The 16,871-nt window shown below is 32.9% G+C and overlaps 1 protein-coding gene across 3 annotated transcripts; it reads left to right on the top strand.

Moving 5' to 3' along the window:
• Positions 1-510: 510 nt before the first annotated feature.
• On the top strand, positions 511-13,311 carry LOC127737822 (monocarboxylate transporter 12-B-like). Of its 3 annotated transcripts, XM_052248756.1 has the most exons (6): positions 511-753; positions 3,589-3,747; positions 6,337-6,480; positions 7,171-7,317; positions 10,112-11,236; positions 11,957-13,311. In XM_052248756.1, exons 2-6 carry the CDS (start codon positions 3,597-3,599, stop codon positions 12,076-12,078), a joined length of 1,689 nt encoding a protein of 562 aa, XP_052104716.1. In that variant the 5' UTR covers positions 511-753; positions 3,589-3,596; the 3' UTR covers positions 12,079-13,311. The 3 variants fall into 3 exon arrangements, with proteins under 3 accessions (XP_052104716.1, XP_052104718.1, XP_052104717.1); XM_052248758.1 differs by lacking the exon at positions 11,957-13,311 and having other exon boundaries at positions 7,171-7,241; positions 10,112-10,266; XM_052248757.1 differs by lacking the exons at positions 511-753; positions 3,589-3,747 and having other exon boundaries at positions 6,451-6,480; positions 7,171-7,241.
• The last annotated feature ends 3,560 nt before the right edge of the window (positions 13,312-16,871 follow it).

Here is a 16,871-nt window from a genome sequence, read left to right as displayed (position 1 = left end):
TTGAAATTATTAGTTAACAAAGATCGGTTCTGATTGGTTACCGTATAATGTGGCTAAAATTCGATTGGCTAGAATGAGATTTATAATTAGGAACATGTCCCGGGCAACAGAAGATATTGAATAACAATATGGTATTCAAGACCCGATCAACAATTATAGCTTCATTTTGACTTCATTTATGATACTGCTGGGCATGGGTTCGATTCCAATACGATTTTTTTTATTAGCAAGGACAAATACTGTCGCCTTGCAGTCAGAAAAATTCGTGTTAGTTAAGTGACATATTATACTTGTTCCTGTTGAATGATATTCTTGGAGTTAGAACATTGTAGGATATATAATATACCAATCTAGTAAAACAGGATATTTTATTTAAAATGCTATTTTCTTAATATATGTGAAAGGTTAAGTTCCCACGATCGTTTGATCAATCAATCAAGTATATTGTGTCCCAGATATAGTAATATATGTTGTATTACGTAATGACCTTGTGTTTTCTGTCAGCTAAAAGACGCAGTTTTAACCTAACAATGTGCATGAATCATGCATGATTAAATATCATCCTCTGTTGTCAACATACTTCTGTAAATAAACTCATCATAGATACCAGGATACTTTGAACTTTAAATATGTCGACATAGTTATCTTGATATTGATTCACAGTAAATTTTACATGTTGCATTTTTGTCGTACATTTTATAAGGCCAAGGATAACAAGCGGATTTCCTGTATTATTTTATTCTGTTTTCATCTGTAAGTATTTATATAAGCTTGTAACGATATATATTTCAGAACTTTGATTTCTTTTTTTTTTCAGTATATAATTGTTCGTCAGTATGTGAATGATAACAGTGCATCCAAAGATAAATATAAACCAACATTGTATATTTTGCTTTATCACTGGGGATGGTGGTTTAAGTGGTCACTCCGCTATCAAGACGATAAAACAAAATAAGGTATCAGTAGTTTGATGTAAAACGTATTTTTATGAATGAATTGCATTATTATAATCCTACATACCATATAAAAAGTAAAATCACAAAAATACTGAACTCCGAGGAAAATTCAATCGGAAAGTCCCTAATCACATGGCAAAATCAAATGACAAAACACATCAAACGAATGGACAACAACTGTCATATTCCTGACTTGGTACAGGCATTTTCAAATGTAGAAAATGGTGGATTGAACCTGATAAAGATATCTATGCAGATAACATGAATGTTTACACTTGATAACAGGTATATCAGTGCCACCTGTGACATAATAATAATAATAAAAATATTCTTTATTTAAAGAGGGTAACCCAATTAGTATTCATTTATCTTACTTGGGGCCCTCATAAAGTAAGTATAAATCAGGACATAGACATACAAATAAACAACAAGAACAAGCAAGTAGTACATATGTATACATAAGATTCATATCATTCATAGTGTGCATGTTAATTTTAAATGATTTATCTCTGTGTGGCTTGATGGAGATATTTGAAGCATTTAGATTTAAATAAACATAAGGATGTTGATGTTTTTATGTTCGTTGGTAAGTTATTCCTTAGAATTGCAGAACTGTAAGCAAAAGATTTTTTTATTATATTTGTGTTTGGTCGAATAACTACCAAATTGTTTTTGAGACGGATCTTAAATTTCTTTCATAAATTTCAGAGTTCTGAACACACAACTTTCTTCAGATAATCAGGAGTTTTGTCGTGTAAGATTTTACATACAAGAATTAGTTTAAGATATGAAATTCTGTTTCGGAAACTTAACCAATTTAATCTGTCAAAAAGTACATAGCAACATATTTTCTTAAAAAATTGTCTGCATCACTTTTTCATGTTGATAGATGCATAGCAATAGACACTTCACCCGGTCTCGCTCATTTTGGAGTTCATGCGATTCACTGAAATTTTGTTTTTTTACCTTAATTTATATCTTCTTTTTAATGGGTTTGTGAGGTTTAAACATCGGTGAACTATTCTTGCCTCTAATTTTCTAGTTTATGAAAAATAAAGAAAGACGATGATGTTCCGAAACCTTTTTGTTTTTTAATCGAAAATCGGATCATAGTTCGTTATCTTTTTTAATTCTACATATAAATATTGAAGCCGAAAAAGTAAAATTTTTTATAAGCTTAACTGACTGAAAGTGCAAGTGCGAGCCTTTGACTAAATTGTCTTATACCTTGATAACCATAACTGACAGAGAAAATTTGACAGCTATAAAAACGCTATTATTACAACAAAACCTGATGATGCTGAAAAGGTCTTCAATGCAGATGATAGAAAAGGGCATTGTTAGATTTTTGTAAGCCAAGTGTGGAATCAGGATCTTTGCTTCAATCAGCTGACTTATATTTGTTGGTTATTGCCCTTAAATGACATTTATAGTAGACAGGTAGAAAAAAAAACCCAGAAAACAATGATCTCAAATACAACATCTACACAAAAATAACGAAAATGACTGAATACATGACTTTACATCTTTATTACCATGAAAGGATAATGTCTAAACACTCTTCCTACGGAAAAGTATATCCACATAATTTGTCAGACCTTTCTTAATAATATATATTGCTCTTTGATGATGATGTTTACAAGAGTTTTTGGATAAAGTATGCGAAAGAACTAATGGAAAAAGAAAGACAACAAAATCAGTCTTACATCTAAACCCTTCGGAGTGGAAATTCCTTATCTTCTCTCAATTATAAAATGGTTAATTAGAGCTATAAATCTGTTGTCTCATGCTGATAAAGGGACAGATAATATTTCTTAACAAACAGATGTTTAAAACAACAATAAACTGAGTTTGTTAACAGTAGAGATGATAATACACAATGTGTCCAGTTTTGATATTACCACTCCAGAACAGGAACAATGAAATTAAATAAAATTTTTAAGTGAAACATTGTTCGTTTTCGTATTTATTTATAAGATCAAACTCAATTCATCTTTATTTTAACATATCTTAATTTAAAAGTGAAAAAAAAAATGATTTCTTTTACAAATTTTAAGTTGATAAAAATGAAAACGTACCTCGTTCGGTTTGACTTATCGAAAATCAAAACGTAAAACTTTTTTCTTTTTAGTGTAAATGCTATAACGCAGATAAAATACACATTATAAGAGGTATTATTAACAATATAATTACCTCTTGGTCGATATTATTGTTAACCTTTACTGTTTGATATGGATATAACAAGTGCAGCGAAAATGAAGTGAAATAAATGTAAATATAATCATTCATTTCATTGTTGTGCCCAAATTTGCGCACTTTATATAGTGTTTATACACAATGGTATTACAAGACAATGTCTATTTGATAAAGTTATAGAAAGGAAAACAAATTAAATTGCATTTAGTAATCAATTTAAGGATATGTTATAGAAAAACAATGGATATGGGGTATTCATCTATGACACAAAATCAGTACATGCACAGAAAAAAGCACACAAAAAGCAAAGGAACAGCTGTATTTCATCTAAAAGTCACAGTGAGGCCTTCAACACGGAGCAGTTTTAAGACGGCCCCTAGCACGGATTGTTTATTTGCATTTTTGATTTTCTATCAGGTGAATTTATTTCATGCAGAGGGCGTCATGACAGCATGTGAAAAAACAGTCAACCAGTATGGAAATGATTCATATACTGAAGGTTCTGAAGCCGAAACCGATACAGGGAATAACCTTGGTTCAAGATCACATGACGATAAAAATGTTGACGGCGGATGGGCCTGGGTCGTCTTAGCAGGTAAATATCAGCATTTTTCTATATCCTAGAATATAACGTTATGTAAATATGATAAACAAAACTCACTTAAAAATTTTAAAATCCATCAAATGACAAATCTGAGTAAAACTATTCTATATATTTTTAGAATATCATCGTTTTATCGATGCAATTTTTCAAGCGATGACTAAGAAAACATGGGGGCTTTTATAAGAACAACGTTTTATGTCATTAGATATAATTAGTTAACCTGCATAACATGGTGTTTGGTTTTGGCAATATTTGAGACGCTAGGACAAAAATGTGACCTCTGACTAAAAATATCCCAAGTTGTAATGTATAAGCACCTTATCTTTGGCTAAGACAACTGAAACACCTCATCTATGGCTAAGACAGCATAAATACCTTATATATGGCTAAGACAGCATAAACACCTTATATATGACTAAGACAACATAAGCACCTTATATATGACTAAGACAACATAAACACATTATATATGGCTAAGACAGCACCAACACCTTATATATGGCTAAGACAACATAAACACATTATCTATGACTAAGACAGCATCGACACCTTATATATGGCTATGAAAGCACCAACACCTTATATATGGCTAAGACAACATAAACATCTTATATATGGCTAAGACAACATAAACACATTATATATGGCTAAGACAGCATCCACACCTTATATATGGCTAAGACAGCATCGACACATATATATATATGGCTATGACAGCATAAACACCTTATATATGACCAAGACAGCATAAGCACCTCATATATCGCTAAGATAGCATAACACCTTATATGTGACTAGCCACGAGATTCCCAGGCTTGTGGGGGTAGTTGGTCTAAAATGAGCTCTAGTACATACTGAAAGAAAACATCCTATTAAGTTATTATGACAGATTTTGTTGAAGTAATAGTGTGATGGGTCTTTTTTCATATCAACATACTGAGTATTGATTCAACTTTTTTTTTATTAACACACACATTAATCTATAAAATACACAAATATTTCATTGGCGCTGAGAAATTTCTAACAGCCTATTTGAAAACAAATGTAATAATGTACTCATTGGCAGTCATACCACATCTCCTTATTTTTATAGAAACAAAGCTCTTTGCTTTAAAAATAAATGAAATTTAAAATTTGAAATGTAATTAATTTTAAATTATTTACACTCTTGATTCGAGCGTCACTGATGAGGTTTTTGTAGACGAAACGTGCGTCTGTCGTATACAATTTTAATCCACCTGTATCTATGGTATCTATGATGAGTTTATTTAGTCACAATGACAGCTGGTGCATGGTTGTTTGTTTTTTATTTTCTTTTAAGCTTAACAGTTTGACTGTTTAATGATGCATGTTTCGACCATAAATAGCATGCGAAGCGTAAAAGTTTATGACTATTTTCCTAAATGACATCTAAAATATGCAACAGATACGATGCATTTATTATAATGATGAAAATTTAATCATTTTAAGTATGAAAACTATAAAGAGCAGATAATATTGACTTTTGAACACATTGAGAACGAGTGTACTTGCTAGCATAACTTGTAACCAAAGTAATGCGATATACCTTCTTCACAAGTACTTCGAAACGACAACTAAACACCATTCAATTAAATCTAGAGCGAATGGAAGGAACTATCTGAAAACAGGCTTAAATTCGAAAATGTTTAATATATTTTCAATCTCTACATTATTTATGAAGTAAATTATATTTTAAATTTGCCATGCTAACATATCTTACGACTTCGTTGGACTTTTATGATAAATGTCTAATATTGTTTCTTATCTTTCTGTTTACTTTTATATGGATATTTTGAGGATTTGGGCTTTTATGAATTATAATAATAAATAACCACACATCTTCACGTCTATCGACTTATATTAACCGACTAGGCCTAACATAGACAAATCGTCGTGCGAGTCTTATAATTTTCTATGTCCACTTTTGATAAAAATGGAGATAGATATATATTTGAAATCCATGTACAATGGTCTATCTCCCATAACAACTACAAAATGAGATTTCTACATTCTACGAGTTTGTGTCAGAACTATACTAGTTGAACATCGGAAATTCAGAGAAAAATATTTCAATAGTTTTGTATCTCCACTACTTTCCAGATATTATTGCTCTGGAACAATTGTTATCACAATCATTCAGTTAGTAATACTATGCTTAATTTTGTTTTGCATAAAAATCAACTCAATCTATGAGTAATACCAACAGTCCATTACAAGGGGTTCTCCATGTAAGTGACTTCTGGTGATACTGAGCGAATAAAGCATAACAGAAATCAAAAATCCAAAGTCTATCTCCAATACAAATATAAGAAATGATTTCTAAAAGAACATTTTTTTGGTATTGTAGTGAACTCTCTCCAGAAAAGGGGATACTTTATTAATTTAAGGGGCTTGTTTTTTTTCAAAACCAATTGAACAAAGAGTTGCTCTTTAATATCATAAGTTCGATTGCTACCTAACTTTCTCTATCTCAGGCAAGTATTTATCTTAATCCATGAGCAAAATATTTAAAAGTACTAAGGTTGTATAGCAACTTTCTTTTCTTTTGTTCTATGTAAGGATCGGCTGCACTTTTTTGTGTATTTGGATCTACAATGAAAGGATTTGGTGTATTCTTCAGTGGTTTTGTAGAGGAGTTTGGTGCTAGTTCTTCAATCACTGCCGTTATACCTGGTGTACTACAGGGTACATATAGCCTTTTCAGTAAGTATCAAAAGTGTAGTATCGGCACTTATGTGAGGAATACTTGTAAATCAGTGCGATTGGTTTCAACACGTTTTATAAGTAGTAGCACTGATTCGCAACGATAAATATCAGTCAATGTTAGCACTAATTATTCCTGTCGCTTTGTTTCCGTTAATTTGCATGTTATATTTGCATGGCGTGATATGTGGGGTATACATACTTTAACGAGACAGCAACGACTCAAATAATCAAAATACATCTAGAGGTCAACATACAGTCTTCAACAATACACAGGTGTCTATACAATATGTCAAACTTTAAATCTCTATAAGTCGACAAAAGGTGTGAATATTTTATAGAGACGATGAAAGGTCTTCCATCAACACCAAAGTTCCGAATGACAAAAATAGAAAGGTATTGAAAAAAATTACCAATTATGACGAGCTTTTAATATTTGGACAGACAATGACAGATGAGAAGGAGTGAAACTAGTTTTAGCTCGCATGCTATTATCATCCTTTGGTGTTTTGTCAATCCATCGCCCGTCTGTAAACTGTTCCAAAAATCTTCTCCTCAGAAATCACCAGGACTATTGAACATAAATTTCAACTTTCAGACACCAAGTTTAGCTTCAAATACTGTATCCCACTTCCTGGACGAAAGTTCGTTGTGCTATAGTACCATGAATTATTTGTTTTCTATTTACAGCTCTACCGGTGCTGACTATTGGCTTAAGATACTTTACTACCAGACAGTTTTGCATAGTCACTGGGCTAATGGCAAGTGCTGCTTTCATATCATGCAGTTTTGTTGAAACAGTCCATATACTCATAATAACGAACGGTGTTATGATTGGTAGGAGTTGACAATTTATAGAATGTGGCAGTTATAGGTGTTATTGTTTTGTAGATAAAATACTATAGGCTTCTAAAGTTAACCTCTGCACAAAGTATTTTTTGATGAAATCCTATGTCAAAAGAGCTTTCTATACCAAGGAGAAAATGTACGTCAAATAAACTCATAAAATTAGGGATTAAAATGTTATACGCCAGACGCGCGTTTCGTCTACAAAAGACACATCAGTGATGCTCGAATAGAAAAAAAAATTGAAAGGACCAAAACGCATGGTGTTGGGGGAATCAAATGGGCGCTTTTTCCACATCACCGTTAATATAAAACATGTTCTTCAGAATATGCAAATATTTGCATTTTGAACGAAAATATGTCAAGATTACAAAATAGTGATAACATAAATGATGTATCATTGTTCGACATATAAACGGCCAAATTCTACGACACAAGTTTATCGTAGCTACGATACCAGCGAGATAGATTTCGGTCTCTTTTTCTTCGCACATTGCCCAATTGTGCAAACGCCCGTATATAATATTATGACGCAATGTAAGTCTTTGTCACATGCATTTTAACGATTAACTATGATAACATTGTCATTAGAAAAGGTATATCCGTATAAACCCCAGTGTAGAAAATAATGTTGGCCAAATTTGAATTAAATTTACACATATACAAATCGATTATATTGTTACGTAGAAATGTGAATATAATAGCTAATGTGATAACATCATGTATACATTACACATTTTTTTTTTCTATATTGGATTTTCAATTTTCCCTGTTCTCGACAAAAAAAATGTTGCTGTCGTTGAAAATACGGTAATGTAAATTGCTAATTTATCAGTAAAATACGGAAAAATAAAAATATTTTCAGATGTTATTTCTCAATCTTGAAGAAGCTTCTATCCAAGTTTCATAACATTCCTTGAAGGTTTAAAAAAGTTGTTTATGTCTAAATGATTGTATAGAAATGTTAACCGCAAAGAACTTAGTCGATATATCAGTAATCAGTAAAATACTGAAAATGACCAAAAATATTTTTGCTAAATTTGTCTTCAGAAAAATCTAAATCGTAAAAGTTCTTTGCGAAGTTTTCAAAAAATTCTATGAAGGTTTGACAAACATACTGATGTCTCAAAAAAACTGTAACCCAAGACTATAGGAGTTAAATGTTAATTGTAAATAAATAAATCCATTTATCAGAGAGAGTAAAAACGGAAAATAAAATATAATATTTTCAAAACTTTGCCCTAAATACTACCTTTTGAGCACGAAGAAGCATCTGTCTATGTTTCGTAAAATTCTATTACGGGTTTGACAAAATTGTTGATGTCCCAAAAACTTTGACCTTAGACTGTAACTAAAAGTTAACTACAAATAAACTAATATAAAAATAAGGAAATGTTGTAGGATTGCCAATCAAACAACTATCCATCATAGTCCAATTGACATAGATGTAAGCAAATATATGTCACCGAACGGCTTTCAACAATGAGAAAAACCCATACTGTATAGTCCGTTATAAAAGGCCCTGAAATGACTTCAAAAGGGAAATCCAACGGCTTGATTTATAACAAAATAGTTAACGACAACCAATTATGACAGACATGAACCATCGACAACCAAAACAACAGGCTCCTGACTTATAGGACAGATCGATGCATAAAGAATGTGTTGGGGTTAAACGTATTAGTGAGCGCTTAACCCTCCCCTTAATCTTGGACAGTTGTGTAACGGCACAACATACAAGAACAAACTAAAAGAAATCAGTACCGATCCAAGAGTGCTCAGCAGTTACAGTAATCCAGAACAAAATTATGTTAACCTCAGGCTTCGACGTCGGTAAATGATGATTATTTACCTTTCTGAAATAATAAACATCATACATTAATGAGCAATTGCAGTTGGGGAAAAAACACACTTTTGCATCCAAAATCTTTCCTTAGAGATTTGTAAAACCTTGACCATATATAGTATATAAGTCCTTGGTAATGACTGCAAGTCATACCTTCCCCTCAGTACTTGTAATTTGAGGTGTCCTGGTCATAATAAGGCAACCATTTAATATAAGTCATAGATTTCAGAGAAATTTCCCCAAAAAATTTGATTATATCCGAAATGAACAAGTTATATAAGAATTGTACATGTCTTTACTAGTTTTCATGAAACATTTTGAGATCTGTATTTTTTCGTTGTCGGGCGCATGAAAAATATTTTGCCATTGATTTGGTAAAAATTTCGTATGCAATTCAAATGATACTATTAAAGGGAGCTACTATTTGATATTTTTTTTTGGGGGGGGGGGGGGGGAGCGGGGCTAGGATGAAATTTGAAAAAAATAGGCAGGACAGGAGTTTTGAGTAAAAAAAAGGCAGGATGAGACATTTGCAAAAAAAAAAAGTCAGGACGACAATTAAGGTAAAAAAAAGTCAGGATGAACTAAAAAAAAAATGCAGGACCGCATAGAGTGATAAATAAAAAGGCAGGACAGAGATTACAGCTAAAAAAAAATGCAGGACAAAATTTTCCCATCAAAATCATATGGTAGCTCCCTAACATGATTTCACTTTGAAGCTTTTTTTACATTTTATATAACAAAAATTCACGGACCTATTGCAAATATCGCACATGGTTCGCTCTTAAATCAGTTTAAATGTTATATATCACAACAGTACCTCAATGTATTGCATTTTTGGTGACAAAATCAAATCCCCCTATATTGTATTTAATTTGTGGTATTTGTTGATGTTTACATTATGTTAATGCTGTTAATATTCTGGTCTTTCATTTTTAGGAACTGCATTTTCTCTCTGTCATGGTCCGTTAATGTATCTGAACGGTCTTTACTTTGTCAAAAGGAGAAATTTAGCTCAAGCCATTGTTGTAGCTGGGTTTAGTTTTGGCGGGTTTGTTTTCCCGCCAATCTATACGTATCTTATAAAAGAATATGGACTTCGAGGAGGGGCCATAATAACTGGAGGAATACAACTAAATGTTGTAGCTATTGCTTTACTGTTGAGGCCAAAACGATTGAAGGCTACAGAGGATGTTGAAATCCTCATGGATGTTCAAACAAATGATGATATTAAGAAAACAAGTTCACTTTATCATTTACCGACTACAAACTCCATAGACAAAACATCAAATCAGCTATTGCTAGTACATAATGACCGAGAACGAAGTTACAGTGAATCTTTATCTTATCCAGTGATTGATAAAGTGAATGGCCTAAAGATAAATTCATTTTCGGCACAACATTTAGGAGAACCAGAACATAGTGGATCATTAAATAAATTTCTTAATCAAATTTCAAACTCCAACATCACACGTGTACTAGGAGAAAGTGATATAGTAAGCATGTCTCTATCGGAACTGAGAGTTGATAAATTCAGGTCATGTGCTTCTGTTGAGAGTGTTGTCACATTAAATTGTGCAAACAGATTGAAATTCTTTGTTGATTGTACTGTATTTCATCATTGGTTTATGTGTGTATATTTATTCGTTTACTGTTTTGGTAGCATTGGATCTGCTTATGTGATAATTTTCATTGCTCCATTTGCAAAAGACAATGGTGTTAGTCCAGAAAGAGTAGCTAGTCTCATCTCAATCGTAAATGCTTGTGATTTTACTGGAAGATTAATGAATGGAGTTATAACGGACAGAAAAATATTAAAAAACCACCAGTCAATCATAATAACATTGTCCGTAACAACTGTTTGCTTGGCACTATCACCTCTGTACACTGAATATTGGCATTTTGTGCTTCTTGCTGTTATTGCTGGATTCTGCGCTGGAGGTATATTCGCTATGACTCCATCAGTTGTGGCCGATTTTCTAGGAATAGATAATTTTAGGTCTGCAATGGGAATTTTGGTATTAGGTCAAGGTGTAACGTTAGGATGCTCAGCTCCATTTATAGGTAAGTCACATTTGTATACTTCTAATAAAAGAACAAATCCTAGGACTTCCTTGCACACAACAAGTGTGTCTGGAAAAAAAAACTTTCATTAGTTTTGTAAGTAAGCAAAAGTTGGGAAAAGCCAAAATAAAACGTTTAGGGCATGTGACTAAAAGGGCCTAGCTGATCAACCAAAACCAAATAAGGAGTTGCAATCTTAGTTTTAGAATAATAACATAAATGTAATTTACAGCTCTTTTCATAATGCTAGCAAGACAAAGGTTTGTATCAATGTTTGCTCAAGCATTGTAATTAAGATTGACATCTGCAAACAATATAAGTAGGCGGAGTTAAACCTGTGTATAGGAAAATTTGATTATTTGATAATGTCCAATCAAATTTAAATATAATGTATACAAGTTTAAATCCGCCTTTTTATGTTGTTTTTAAGATGTCAATTTTAATTACAATGCTTGAGCAAACATTGATACAAACAAAGCAAGCAATCCAAACAAACCTTTGTCTTGCTAGCATTATGAAAAGAGCTGTAATGAACTGGAAATTAACATACAAAAAGTATCGTAAACCATACAATACCGCAGCACTGAATAGATACATTGCGCTCTGTCTGAAAATGTAAACATTCTAACTTTTTTTTACAATTGAAAACAAACGGATGTGCAAAAGCTGAAAATCAGACAACATCAATCATCTTAACTGTTTTTTTTTATTTTATTTCAGGGTACCTTAGAGACGTGACTGGAACATATATAACATCGTTTCTTTTTATGGCCGGATGTGAATTCATTTCAGTTGTTGTGTTTACAGTTGGTCTCCTTGTTAAACAGAAATCTCTGAGATAAATTCCTTAATCTCATGTGGGTGTTATAGGACAACAGAAATCTCCGAGATAGTTTTCTTAATCTCATGTAGGGTTTTATAGGACAACAGAAATTTCCAAGATAACTTCATTATTCTCATGTAGTGTATTGTAGAACAACAGAAATCTTTGAGATAACTTCCTTAATCTCATGTGGGGTTTTCTAGGGCACCGAAATCTCTGAGATACCTTCCTTAATCTCATGTGGGGTTTTATAGGACAACAGAAATCTCCGAGATAACTTCATTAATCTCATGTGGGGTTTTATAGGACAACAGAAATCTCTGAGATAACTTCCTTAATCTCATGTGGGGTTTTAGAGGGCACCGAAATCTCTGAGATAACTTCCTTAATCTCATGTGGGTGTTATAGTACAACAGAAATCTCTGGGATGACTTTCTAAATTTCATGTGGGGTGTTATAGGACAACAGAAATCTCTGAGATAACGTCTTTAATCTCATGTGTTATAAGAAAACAATAAAAAAATCCTACACAAAGTCTTAATAATCACTTAATTTTCTCTTAGTCTTAATTGTGGGAATAGGGTTTAGAATAATTGCAGGTGTTATTAAGATACCGTTTAATCACTGGTTAATATGTTTAATCTGCACAATGTTTGACCACGGTTGATACATTTGATCATCCGAGATCCATAATTTAATGATTTATTGTTTTATATAATATCTTGTAATTTGCGATTTGTAGCCTGATATAGGGTATAGTCACTTGTCTATTGCTGTCAAATTATAGATGTCTTTTTTGTGGTTTGGTTGCTGTCTCGTTGTCGTATACACATAAATTTAATCTATTTATGAGTTTAACGATACGGAACGATAACATGAAAGAGGTTGCTTTACCGGTTTTTTTTTCTTTAATTTAAATTGATTTGAGTGAAATGTCAGTACTTTATACATATATTGTGTATGAATGGAGAATGTATGAAAAGGGTTAATGTTTATACCGGCTGAAATTGAAAAAAAAGTGACATTTTTCATGCAAAATTATGTAGGTTTTATTGATTATAAATTTGGATTACAAAAGTTTAGTAATGGTATTTGTGATGTCATAATATTTGACCAAAATGGCAATACTTGTTCGTTAAATTATGTATGAGTAACAACAGCCTTACCCAAAAATCTGTTTTCACCTCGAATCAACTATTATATTTGGGTTATTTTTGTTTATTTTTTATTTTTTATGAAAAAGTAATCCAAGTTTTAGTTTTTACATGCAGTTTTGTCTTAAATGCAAGAAGTTTGAAGGCATAAAGGACAAATTTCAAGTACATTATTACTCGTATACACTGGCTGTGAGATATAACTGTTCATATGAATAAAACACATTTGCTCAACTTCAGTGAGATAAAAGTCTCCTTAACGACTTCAGAAATGTATATCTAGAAGCAACTTCATAAACTTACAGATTACCAGAAGTCTTCTGTAAAATTAGCATACTCCCCGCAAACAAAGTGTGTGAGGGGGGGGGGGGGGGGGTATAGGCAGCACCATGTCCGTCTGTCCGTCCGTACCGCTTCGTGTCCGATGCATAATTTTTGTTTCGTAAAACTTGGTATGAAGTTGCATCATGGGCTGGGGATGTGTCACATACCAAAGTCAGGTCACTCTGACCTTGTATTCGACCTTTGACCCCTATGGTAGGAAAACCTTGTCCAATTCTTGTCCAGTGCTTAACTGTTGTGCTGTAAAACTTAGGATAACCAAATTTAGTATGCAGTTGCATCATGGGCTTGGGATGGGCCATATACCAAAGTCATGTCACTCTGACCTTGACTTTGAACTTTGACCACTATGATAGTAAATCATTGGCTAATTTGTGTCCGGTGAATAACTTGTGTACCGTAAAACTTAAAATAACCAAAGTAAGTATGCTCTGACCTTGACATTGACCCCTATGAGAGTAAAACCTTATCCAATTCTTGTCCCGTGCATAACTGTTGTACCGTAAAACTTAGGATAACCAAACTTGCTGGGGGATGTGTCATAAAGGCAAAAGTATGACTTTGGCCTTTATGATAGTAGAACCTTATTCAATTCGTGACCCTGAATTTATTTGTCCTTTATGATAGTAAAACCATATTCAATTCGTGTCCGGCTCATAACTTTTGTGCTTTAAAGCTTAGGTTAATCAAACTTGGTATGCAGTTGCATCATAGGCTTGGGGTGGGTCATTTACTAAAGTTAGATCACTCTGACCTTGACTTTGACCACTATGATAGTAAAACCTTGTCCAATTTGTTTCCGGCTCATAACTTTTTACTTTAAAACTTAGGTTTACGAAACTTGGTATGCAGTTGCAACATGGGCTTGGGGTGTGTCATATAACAGTCAGGTCACTATGACCTTTGACCCCTATGATAGTTAAACCTTGTCTTATTTGTGTCCTACTTATAACTTTTGTTCCATAGAACATAGGTTGACCAAACTTGATATGCTGATACATCTTGGGATGGGGTTTGTTATACATGTATATCAAAGTCAGGTCACTCTGACCATGAATTTGACCTTTGACCCCTATGATAGTAAAGCATTGTCTGACTGATTGTGTTTGGTGCACAACTTTTGTACCGTAATATTTAGATTGACAAAACTTGGTATGTAGAATCATCTTACTGACCTTGACCTTTATTTTCTGAATTAACAGAATAAGAACGTCAGACTTTGTTCCAGGGTCAGTATAATTCTTTCAGATTGACCTATCAGTAACCATTTGTCAATCTAACACAGAGGCAATGACTATATGAAATGAATAGCTGAAAGCCAAAAATCTCAAAACGTCATTGCCTCAATATTGAATTTCACAGTAGTAACTGCATGAAAGGGGGTTAGTAGTCCCACTATGCGGAAAGCTCTAGTTATGTAAGCTTCGAATAGCTCTAAAAATGGTAATTGTGAATCAATATAAAGCAAACAATACTTTATGTTTGGATAGCCATGAATATCTTAATCTTTATTTTCAGTCAGATTTTCTTTTCTTGCTGTCTGTGAAATTTTTTGTCTGCTTTTTTCAATCAAATTTACTACAGTTCTGTCAATTTCAGAGATATGAATTGTAAATAGGTAAGTATGATAAAAATATTGATTATCTGCATATGAGATATATCGGTTTATCTCGCATTTTATACAACATTTTAAGGATTGTTTTTCCTTTCAGGATCTTCCTGAACATGCATGAAATATTTGCAACTGGACGTTAAGCAACCAACGATCAATCAATCAATCCTTTCAGGACCTCTTTGGTGGATCCTATGGATCTAAATGGTAACTTTGAAGTAATCTCTTCGAAAGTTTTATGGTAGTCATTATGTATTGAAGTATCTATATCACAGATGACCATGGATAAGTTCCATTTGTCTTAGGGTTAGGGTTAGGGTTACTGTCTTTGGAAATTGTTTGACTACTAGTATTACCAAAACTTTACTGGTCACTGCATTTTAACATGACATAAGCAACATGCGGCACCACTTATTGAGAAGGGACTGCTTGCCTTTCTCTCCTGAGCACCTTTCTTCATCCACGCTTTAATCCAGTTTTCTGTGAACTGTTTTGTGAAATGTAGTTCATCTTTCGTCTTCTTATATTTGATCATGGTGTTGTCTTGCTTCGACTTATGATTTAACTTCTTCCTTTATAAAATAGACCCCTGCTCTAGGAGTGAGGGCCATTTTGCATTCGCCTTGTACGTACTTCAGTCCTTCCATCCCTCCATTTGTCCAACAGATATTTTCTCATGTACTACCAAACAAAATGGCTTCATATTTAGTCAGCAGCTTAATAGTGATGAGTAGTAATGTTTGACCACCTTTTGAATCTGTAAAAACACCCACTTTCTGTTTACCATCAGCATAAGACTAAGGCAGTTATTGCAAGGACTTAAATACATGCAAAAAACATGTTTAATATGTTATCTTTTGCTTTTTAACTGGGTTTTCCAAAGGAGAACATCAGTTATTAATTTGGTGAATTACAGCGGGCAGGCAGCAGCTAACAGTTTCCGTGCAATTACTTATGAACCATTCAACCAATGCAAGTCATATTTAATATGTTGATACTAAATAAATGACAAACTGGAGGTCAATTGCAATATTGACGATTTTCCTTTTACAGTTCAGGAGTTATGGTCCATGATATATTGGAAAATGGCACTTTGTCGTTTCTGTTCAATAACTTATGAACCCTTCTACAAATGGTTTTCAAATTATAATATATTGTTACTGAGGTCAATTTCGAGATTGACCATTTACACTTTTACCTTTAAGGAGTTATGGTCCTTGATCTATTGGCAAGTGGCACTTCATGTCGTTTTCTTGCGATTACTTATGAACCACTTGACCAATACTTTTAGAATTTAAATACATGTATGTTGTTACTGATGATAAAATGAAACTCAAGTTAGTTATTGATGATTTTGACTTTTGCCGTCAATGAGTTATGGTTCTTGATAGATTGAAAAATGGCAATTTATGTCGTTTCCATGCAATTACTTATGTACTGCTCAACCAATGTTCTTAATAATTCTATATGCTGTTACTGGTCAAGTTATAAATTGGTGATTTTCGTTTTTTCCGTTCAGGACTTGTGGTTCTTGATAGATTGGAAAAAGGGCATAGAATGTGACAGGTCAAAAAAGCCTGAAAGTGCATTTCAAAATACAGAAAACCCAGTTTGCTGTCAATTTGACAGCTCATTCCTCAATAAAGATTAAAACAAAACAGCTGTTATGCTTAAAAAACGATGCATATGACATCAAACAGTAAG

This window comes from Mytilus californianus, unplaced genomic scaffold (genome assembly GCF_021869535.1).
Source record: "Mytilus californianus isolate M0D057914Y unplaced genomic scaffold, xbMytCali1.0.p SCAF_4, whole genome shotgun sequence".
Lineage (NCBI taxonomy): Eukaryota > Metazoa > Mollusca > Bivalvia > Mytilida > Mytilidae > Mytilus > Mytilus californianus.
This window is presented reverse-complemented; position numbering and strand designations above follow the sequence as displayed.